Consider the following 9,817-nt stretch of genomic DNA (forward strand, 5'->3'; position numbering starts at 1 on the left):
GAAGGTGGGTGAAGACTTCTCTGCTCTCGTGGGCGGTGTGGTGGAGTTTTTCGGTGGAGGGGTTTGTGAGAGTGGTTTGCGTGGAGGTGAGAGGGACGTCGAGCCAGGAGTAGAGGTCTGCTGAGCGTTGGACGGAGAAGGGGTCGAGCATGTTGGCACGTCTGTTCTCTTCGCGGAGGTAGCGGACGGCGGCTTGGAGGCTTTCGACTTCGGCGCGGAGGGCTTCGTTCTCGCGCATGGTGGCAAGGGAGACCCCGGCGTCGACGGCGATGCCTTCTGTTGTGGTGGCGCCGGTTGTGCCGGAGATGCGTTTGACTTTGTCGAGGCGGGATTTGATCTCGTCTCGTTCGGCTTCGAGAGCTTCGAGGTCTTTGCGTTGCTTTTCGACGGTGGAGGAGAGTTCGGTTTCCCGGGTGCGGATCTTTTCGAGCTCGGCTTCGAGGTCTTTGACCATTGATGCCTTTTTGCTGGCTTCGCGCATCCGGGACTCGACCAGCTCGACCTTGATGGCTTGCTCTTCGATTGCTTGGTCTTTGACGCCGAGGGCGGTGGATGCTTCGTGGATCTCGTTCTTCAGGCGACGGATCTCTTCGTCGGCGTCAGGAGAGATGGTTTTATTGGACTTGAGCTCTGCGGATCGGACCGTCCATGGGGAGGGACGCTTCTCGAATTCCGTCGTGATTGATAGATCGGACGTGATGGAGTCGAGCTCCTCTAGGAGGCCGCCGAGGCTGCGCAGTCTGTTGCCGATGAGGAACATCGTGTCACTGCTTTCGCTGCCGGTTTCAGATGGCTGAGCGTAGAGGGTGGAGATCTGAGACATAGTGTTCAAGGCTTCTTCCAGGGATAGAGGTTGCGTGCGGCTTTCGTCGATGACGAGGAAGACGATGTTCTCTCCAATCTGGCGAGTCAAATCAGACAAGTCTTTGGCAGCCTCTTCAGCCTGCTTGAAAGGGCCGACGACATCCTGCGAGAGAGCAAGAGATCTGGAACGAAGATCCTCCAGAGAACGGTTGATCTTTCCCATAGCAACCTTAAGACCTCGAGCCTGGGACACAAGGCCTTCCATTTTGTTGTATAGGAAGGTGTGCTCTTCGTCGCCTCCTTCCGGCACCACAAGCTTCGACTGGAACAATGACTTGAGACGTGAGATTGCGGAGGCTGCGTGGTCGGTGTAGGCCTGGGCCAACATGGAGCGCATGCACAATTCGTCGGCGAACGTTTCCAAGGAGCTGGGAAGGAGAGTCTCGGCCAGATGGGACAAGAGTGCGATAGATCGCTGCAGCTCAACGGCACACTTCTTCATGTTCACGTCGTTCTTTTTCAGAGCTTCTAACCAGAAGTTCAATGTGCGCTCAACCGGCTCCATCTCGAACAATGCTCCTTTAATACTCTCGAACCCTTCTGCAGAGCAATTCGTGATGTAGTTTACAAATCGGTCGCAGAGAGAAGCAATGTATAAGAGCTTCTCCATGACTTCATGAGCAATGAAAAGGTCTTCGAGCGGAGTAGATACAGACGCCTGTTCGGAGACCTTCTCACGGAAAGTGCTGGTCATCAAGGTCGCCTTGAAGCTCACGCGTTTGAAGCGCAGAAGCGCGAGCACGGCATTTCGCTCACTCTCGTAGTATTCAGGAAGATACAGCGTGGTAATGGACAAATGTTGCGCCGCTTCCTCTGCTTCCATACGGTTGAGTTCAATGTCGATTGTCTTCGTCTGCGCCTTCGAAACCGAGGCTTGAAGCTTAAGGTTGAGATCCATCATGGCCCGGGAGCGCGTGGAGAGATCAGTAGCCTCGGCCTCGGAGATCTGTTGGGATGCACGCATATCTTCCAAGTCTCCCTGTAGAGTAGAGACCAGCTCTCGGAAGCGGACAAGAGTATATTCCAAATCCTCGATGACTTCATCTTGCTGGGCGAGCCGGCGACTCTGTTCGGTGAAGAGACCATCCTTGTAATCGATCTCCTCCTGCAGCTGTTTCTCCGTCTCGATGTGGTTGTATTCGAGTTCGTCGTTGATCTCTTTCAGAGCTTCCAGATCCTCAATGGCTGCTTTCAACTCGTTAATGTCCTCCTGATAACGTATGTTCTTGTCGGCAAGTTCCTCGATCATTTCTTCGGCTCCGAGTGCCGTCTCCAATTGCTGCTTGAGGTCTTCCACGTTGTTTTCTGCCACTAGCAGCTTCTGTTTCGTCTTCTCATATTTAGACTTGATGGCGGTATATTCCTCCAAATCCTGCTGAAGCTCCTTGACTTGGTCCCTGAGCTCCGCTTCCTGCTGTTGGGTCATATCACGGAGACGTAAGAGGGCCTCTCGAAGACGCTCATTCGTCTTTTCCATCTGCAACCATCCATGGCTGGACTTTTCCTCCGGGCTCATGACCTGACCAAGTTCTTCATTCTCTTCACGCAGAACCTCCGCTTCCAGTTCAAGCTCTTCAACCCTCAACCTGAGAGTCTCCACTTCGTGCTTGAAAGCATCCGCGGTCTCTTCTGCCATTTCGCGGTCGAGAGTGGCCATTTCCATGAGCGAGTCATGTTCCGCTTGGAGTCGCTCGACTTCCTCAAGCCTCGCTTCCGAATCCTTCAGTTTCTTCCGCAACTCGTTAATCTCAAGCTGCTGCGGCTGATACTTCGCTTGCAGCTTCTGGATGATCCCTTCGAACTTGTCTCGTTCCGCCTGAAGTTGTTCCAGTGTCTTTAACTTCTCACGGTCATCGGCCCGTTTCTTTTCCATGACCCGGAGCTTGGTTTTCAACTCATCCAGCTCTCTTGTAACAACGTTGCCACTTAGCGACGGTCGATGTGACGAAGTTGGCTGGGATCGTTGGCTGGCGGCTGTCCGCAAAGAACTCGGTGTAGGCTTCGGGGCCTTGGGCGCCATATCCGCGTCATCCGCAACCTCCTCTTCGACATCATGGGAACTTGTCTCCAGTTCCTCAGACTGGGGGCTTGCTACACTTTCTGCTTCTTCCGATACTTTGTTTGAGCCCGTTGGCCGCAGCACAGGACGCTTTGACAATCCAGACGGTGCTGACGCTGTACCCTGAACACTCGGTCTGCCTGCCCTATTTGCCGGAGCCGATATCGAAGGTCGTGATGCGCGAGTTGTTGCCGAGGGAGGAGCGGGCGGGCCCATAGACGTCTTTGAGCTGATGGATGTCCGAGTCTTGGGTGCCACCGCAGACGGCCGTGGTGTGCTGCTTGCAGACGATCTGTTCGAGAGAGGGGTGGAGGCGGGCTTCGTCGGTGACTTCGTAGGAGACTATTGTGTGACTAGCATTAGCTTCTAGATATTACCATTGGCGTGCTCGGGGGACGGCACAATACCTTTGTTGACAAGCGTTGAGCGGCTCCTCTCAGGGCCGAAGTCGGACTCGAAGCCCCGGCGCTATGTCTCTTTGCAGTCGCAGACGACAGGGAAGTTGGTCTCTTGAGTCCAGAGCTCCCTGTGGTGACACCACTTTGAGCGCGACTGCGGTTGGCGGGCGTAGTGGTGGCATTCCCCTTAGGAGTGGCAGGCTTAGTCGGTCGAGCGGGCTGTTCAACAATTGCAGCGATGGCAGTTGGCCGAACGAACATGCCAAATCCCGGTTCGCAATCGAAGTATCTTTCTCCTTGAACCGAGCCATCATTCTTGCCCGTGGGCTCGTCCAATTCCACGCCGATCCAGTCTCCCGCAGCGAATTGTGTCGAGCCAACAAACCGAACGGTGGCCTGCCGACCGTCGGTCAAAGTGACCACATGGCCCGGAGATAGGTCAGCCATATTGAAGCATTCAGGCCCAGAGAAAGCCCCTGTGCAGGAATGTCCTGTCGTGGAAGAGCGAGGGGAATGGGATGTTGTTGTCTTGTTGATGGTGTCTGTTCGGGGAAGCTCCCCCGTTCGGAGCCTCAGGACGCGACTCGTGCACGGTTGTGCATGCCTGAGGCACACATGGACCACGGTAGCCCTACTCAGACCAAGTATATCTTCACCTTGACTGGTCTGCTTGTTTAGTTACGTTATAAGTGTTTGTGTTTATGCGTTAGAAAAGTGGTCATATTCTCGTGGGGTACCAATTATACAGTATGCGCATTTGAGTGTTTAACAGTATATGCCTATACCCAAGATGAGAACCCGTCTAAAAATCAGAATGACAATATCGCTCATAGTCTTCGTGACATCTTGAAACACAAGAGGCCATGCACATCTATAAGATCTATCTATCGCATAATGTGATTGAATCTATACTTCCTGCTTCGTCTTGAATAAGGTGGGGAAACAGGTCCTGAGTTCCTCCAGGCTTCGTATCATATATTGCGAGGCCGGCACGTGGGGGAGGGGTATTCCAGGCTCGACAAGATGAGCCACAGCCCAACCCCGGGCGGCAGCATGAGTACAGTTCAGGCCGGAGTCGTCTTGATCTATCGGTCAGCACTTGATCTGGGTATGTACTGTGAGAAAGGAATTGGGAGGGCGACTTACCAACAAAGTAGCACTCTGACGTGCTGGAAGCCCCCGCCTCCTTTTCCGCCCTCTCATACATGGCCTGGCTGGGTTTGCACACCAGCGGCGAATTGCCATAGTCACAGTATGTAATTCCCTCAAACAGATCGTCCACCTGCAGCAGCTTCACCACTCGTTTCGCATGGGTTACATAGGCGTTTGTGAGAAGCCACATTCGCACTTTGCTGCGGTCAATGTCTTCGAGCAGCCGGCGCAGCTTGGGGTCCGGTTTGAGGATATCATCGAGCGGCAGCGCATCGTCCACTTCGCGGTTGAATTCCAAGGGGTCGATCTTGTGATGGCGCGTAAGACCTTCAATGGCGAGACCGTATTCCTTGTAGTACTTCATGTGGAGCATGTGTGCGTCATCGGCATTTAGGGACAGGTGCTTGATGAAGAATTGGTCTAGAAACAGACAATGATTGGGTCAGCGCATATGTATAAAATATACAGCGATCGCGATGGCTTACTGATCAATTTCTGCATTTCATCGTGGATGTTGCACCCTTCACGGAGTAGTTGTGTCAGTATATCCTGGGATCAATACCTCGGTTCGCAAATTCCCACCTTTGGAGTAGAGCTGCGAACACGCTTCAAGTCAGTGACGAAGAGTGAAGTCGGGGGGAAAGCATGTTTCAACATACGCAATTGTCAATGTCAAAAAAGAAGACCGGACGAGGGTCCAGTGGCGCACTGGCCGGACTGCTGGTGGTGGTCATTGTTCTTCGAGGGTACGAAGGTATACTGTTGCGATGCGGAGACAAGAAACTCGGGCGGTGGCAGGAGAGATTCTGGCGGAGAAACGAAGACGAGGAGGGTTGGACGTGGTATGTTCTGGGAGCGAAAGGAATTCGCAAGAGGGAGCGCAGGGTTGAATGATTCATCGCAGACACTTATAATGCCACCACCGAAGAAAAGCGCGAGAGGGGGGGCAATACGGCGCAACAGGAACCGTGAATCAGAGTGACTCCCCCGGCGATGGCGGGACCAGCCGGCGCGGCATTTCCACTCTAGTGATACAGTCTCTTTCCTTTTTGCTTCCCCGACAAAAGGTGCCTTTGCATTAGACTCGGAGTCACCACTTTCTGTGTTTGCTTCACCAAACCCGCTGTCTGTCGGCTGACTTGGTGGACGGCGGCCATTTCTACCAAGGAGATTCGCTTTCCTCTCATTCGGAATCCAACAGACTTAGTATACACCCAATAAGGCCATGTGTGAATGCGCTGTGAAGGGACATCTAACTGAACTGTGAACCGTGACTAAGAATAAACTAGCGGTGCGCGGTGCCTTTGCAAGCTGGCGCCTCAACGAAGCTGGCCTGGCTTTTCCCTCTGCAAACCGCCCCCGTCCACGTCTTCCCGCACCTCATCATCCATCCACCTCCATCACCGACCTTCCCTTCCCATTTCCCTTCCCTTGCCTTCCCCCATCCCTCCCTCGCTCACCCTCCTTCACCTTCAATATTATACTCCTCACTCTTGGCCACCCATCCTAGTCTCCTATTGCCAAGTCAAGTGAGGCAGTGAATTGGATTAAAAAGTGCTACAGCCGAAAACAAAAAAGCTGATGCAGGAAACTTATTCGGTCTACTGGTGTCTGGTGTGACAAAACAGCTCTTCTCGGGCAACTTAAGTTTTTTTCTGTCGGTCCTCCGGGTATTATTTCTTATTATAGACCATGGCAACAGCCCAGATTTCGCCGGCTTCAGGTAGTAATATACCTACCAGGCTGCCTGCAAGTGAGGAGATGCAGGAGTATGAAAAGATTCTGAAAATAAGTGACGATATCTTTTCTGGAACTCACCCTAGATTGAAGGTTCCCCAGCAGTTTGTGCGCAAGCCCACCTCTCGAGGCCCCCCTGTCTCGACTCCCACCCAGGTAAAGACGGGTGACCAACTCAAGTCTCCCCCGAAAACGCAACTTCCTCCGTCCGCTCCGTTGGCACAGAGGCCGGCGACATCGCAGGCTCCCAGTGCCGGAAGTGCTCCTTCCGGCGCGACCGGGCCGTCGCGTTTAGTCCCTAAGCCTGCCTCGGAGATTGATCCCATATTTCTGACCAAGTCAGATGATCTAGTCAGAGCTGAGATACAATTACAGCGGCAGCGGGTGGAGAGAGTGCTGCGGGAACAGTTGGAACAAAAAAGGCAGGATTCGAGGCAGAAAGCCTCTCTACAAGACACAAAACCAGACTTTGACGTTTCTGATGTGCTAGTGAAGGCTTTTGAGATGGTCAAACCGTCTCCGTCCGTGGAGGCACCTGGTGCTGGAGAGCCCGGTGACTCTTTTGACGAGAACTCGTTCTACTCCAGTAGAGCCCCTGACTCTCCCCAGAATGGCGAGCCGCAGCGGCAGTCTCCAGCTCCGCAGTCTAATCCTGAGGAGCTGGCTACTGAAGCTCCAGCAGAGAACTATTCAGATGAGTTGCAACGGCTTGAAGCCCTCAACAGAACTGGATCGGATCAGGATGTGCAAGATACTTACCCCGTGGCAGACCACCTAGTACCCTACGATCAGAGGCAGCCGCACCATGCTGAGGTGGACGCCGCCGTCCGCAAATATCCCGAACCCGACCAGCCGACCGATGCGTATGAAGAACCAGAGTATTCACCACCGGCTCCCGGGGTAGCGCCTATGGAGAGAGAAGATAACTATGGGTCTCAACGGGGTTATGCGAACGGGACAAAACGACGAGCGCCGGAAGATCGAGTGCCTGAGCGGCATCGTCGTTCTCGGAGATCACTCTCGCGGGGAGGCGATGTAAGAATTGTGCGGAACCACATAACCTCACCTGCTGCTCCGCAGCCGTCCAGAGTCTCCCCGCTAGCCATCGCCAAGGTGCCCTCGGTCCATCAAATAAAGGACTCACGTCCGGAGTACGGTCCAGAGCACCATGCTAGCCCTGAGGTTCCTGCTCAGCCATTGACGTCTAGAAAACGTAGGAGGTTGCATGATGACAGAGGTCGTCCATCGTATACTAGAGCGCCAGCGGCGGCCCATGTCGAAGAAGCATTCATCAAGGAAGAGCCTGTTTCACCTCCACCATTCACAGACACACAACACGCTTACCGGACCCGCCAGCCACAAGAAAGACCCGTGTACATTGACATTGCTTCCCCGCGCTATACGCCAGTATTAGAGCGGAGAGAACCACAAATTAGGGAGCCGGCATATGAGTACGAGGTGTATGAGCCTCATGCTGAGCCGGGAATTCAGCGCACCCTTTCGAGACTTAGCGCTCGCCGGCCAGTCCGGGACGATCAAGACCTGCGCAGAGTTGCCAGTTTGCATCAGGCTCGGCAACCCGAGTATGCTCGTGAATATGTTGACCAAGCCAGTCCCCACTCCGTGCGGGCAGGGTCTTATGCTATTGTGGAGCGTCCGCCTCCTGAAAGAATTCGGTACTATGATGAGCTGGCGCAGCCGCCTCCTACGAGACGTTATATTCCGGCTGGCGAATCGCCCAACTCACCTCGATTCCATGATGCTTACTATGAAGAGGAACCTGCAGCCCGGGTCATGGCACCTCCACCGCGTCGGATTGTGGTTGACGAGCATGGCAATCAGTACTACGAGACAGTGCCTGCTCCAAGGCTGCAGGCCATGCCTCCGCCCTCTGCTCGGCTACCCCGAAGCGACGTCTACGACGACCGTACGCCATTGCGCCCGGCAAGCGTGCGGGCGGCATCCGTCCTCGAGGATCCGTATGGCGGTCGGCGATACGTGCAGGACATGCCACCTCCGCCGACTGCCTATCGACGAGTCACCGACTATGCTCGTCCGGCTCCAAGCGAACGGCGACCGTACACTGGGGCTCTGGATGAACGAGAGCCGTTCCCACGTAGTGCCAGCGTGCAAGTGACCGAATACGGGACTCGCCGCCCCCCTTACCTGGACGAAGCCGAGCTTCCCCGGGAGCGGATCGTCCGAATGCCGAGTGTGCGCCCGCCCACTAGTCGGTACGAGGAGCCGCCGATGATCCAGCGGGTTGAGAGCGTGCGCCCGAGCGGTAGAGATGTGAGTGTCTACATGGATGATGCTGCCCGGCAGCCCAGAGAATACATTGAGCGGCCTGTATATGTCGCTACACGACCTGTGCGGGACGAGCGCTACTACGATGGCAGCAATCCAGCGGAGCGGGTCATCCTTGATGGGGGAAGGGATGTAGTCCACCGAGTACCTCAACGTTACTGAGGAAGGACGTATCATACTATAATGACCACGTGGACATGGAGATAATGTCCCGCGATGAATGATTGATTGTATTTGGCCCATTCGCCTCGGATATATCAATTGCCTTTGATTGAATTATGTTGTATCTAAAAAGCGATTTGTGTTTGAATGCATCGAGCATTCTGTACCATAGTAGAGCAGCATATCACTATGAGGGGAGAGAGAAGGGAAGAATAAGAGCAATGAATAGCCGCATAATCTCTTGCATCAGAAATACCACTACAAATTGTTTAGAAATCGGGTGTCGAGTGACATGATAGATTCCACAACACAATGGCTTCATCATCGCAAGACGGCTGTTTCCAAGTGGGAAGACATGTAGCATGAACGCAATATAAGATACATAATCATCAACCTACCGTAACTATTATGCTAGCATAATTTCGGTACTCAAATTAGAAAATGGCAGGCAGACAAATTACCTGAGAGTAGAACAAACAGACAGGGGGGTTGACTAGTACCTCCTTACTCCGTGGGTAGATAGGGAGACAGATAGGCGTGCGGTCGATTATCAGGGATAGTGTAGGAGCGCAAAATCGTCCATCTATCCTTCCATCCATCCATCCAACATCAAGATGTGTGTGGTTCATTAATGCATTGTTAGTCAATGGCTGAAGTGAGGAAGGTATGGTATGACTGCTGGTGTGTGGACAGTTAAGTTGAAAGGAGGAATGGGGATCACTCATGTTAGTGGGTTCAGCGGCGTTTATATGCTGGGTTCGGTGTCTTATTCGAGAAAATTCTGCAGGCAGCAAGAATAGATTAGTTGAGTGGCTAGCTAGGGAAACTAAAAGTAGGATGTGTTAACTAAGAATTTAGTAGTTTCCTTTAGTTAAGAGTTAAGGGATCGGTAGTTCATAGTTAGTCTATACTGTGAAAGGTAAGTAGGTTAGTGTCTGAATATCTCTCCGAGACTTACGAGGTAGCAGCACGGAGATATACACAGCAGATTGATACAAAGTAGTTGGTGGTACAAAGTAGTACTTTTGTCCCTTGTTTATTCAGATTCATTTCGATGTTATTACAATTCTTGCTGGTTAATTAACTACCACGATAATAGCCATGACATTATGGGTAATTGAGTATGTAACGATGTTAC

General features: G+C 53.0%; 4 protein-coding genes across 4 annotated transcripts; 1 reads left to right on the top strand and 3 right to left on the bottom strand.

The window, feature by feature from the left end:
• On the bottom strand, positions 1-3,768 carry An02g02370 (uncharacterized protein; the record flags this gene model as incomplete). Its single annotated transcript, XM_059746124.1, has 2 exons — positions 1-3,265; positions 3,550-3,768. Coding segments are annotated over 2 exons (3,484 nt in total), but the record flags the coding sequence as incomplete, so codon positions are not given.
• Positions 3,769-4,201: 433 nt separating this feature from the next.
• An02g02380 (uncharacterized protein) lies at positions 4,202-5,207 on the bottom strand (the record flags this gene model as incomplete). Its single annotated transcript, XM_059746125.1, has 4 exons — positions 4,202-4,893; positions 4,959-4,994; positions 5,056-5,068; positions 5,133-5,207. 4 exons carry the CDS (start codon positions 5,205-5,207, stop codon positions 4,202-4,204), a joined length of 816 nt encoding a protein of 271 aa, XP_059599909.1.
• A 1,027-nt stretch (positions 5,208-6,234) lies between these two features.
• Positions 6,235-8,679, top strand: An02g02390 (uncharacterized protein; the record flags this gene model as incomplete). Its single annotated transcript, XM_001399343.3, has 1 exon — positions 6,235-8,679. One exon carries the CDS (start codon positions 6,235-6,237, stop codon positions 8,677-8,679), a length of 2,445 nt encoding a protein of 814 aa, XP_001399380.3.
• Positions 8,680-9,505: 826 nt separating this feature from the next.
• On the bottom strand, positions 9,506-9,710 carry An02g02400 (hypothetical protein [truncated ORF]; the record flags this gene model as incomplete). The annotated part of the gene is made up of 2 exons (XM_059746126.1): positions 9,506-9,525; positions 9,638-9,710. Coding segments are annotated over 2 exons (93 nt in total), but the record flags the coding sequence as incomplete, so codon positions are not given.
• Between the last annotated feature and the right edge of the window lie 107 nt (positions 9,711-9,817).

This window comes from Aspergillus niger, assembly GCF_000002855.4.
Source record: "Aspergillus niger supercontig An02".
NCBI lineage: Eukaryota > Fungi > Ascomycota > Eurotiomycetes > Eurotiales > Aspergillaceae > Aspergillus > Aspergillus niger.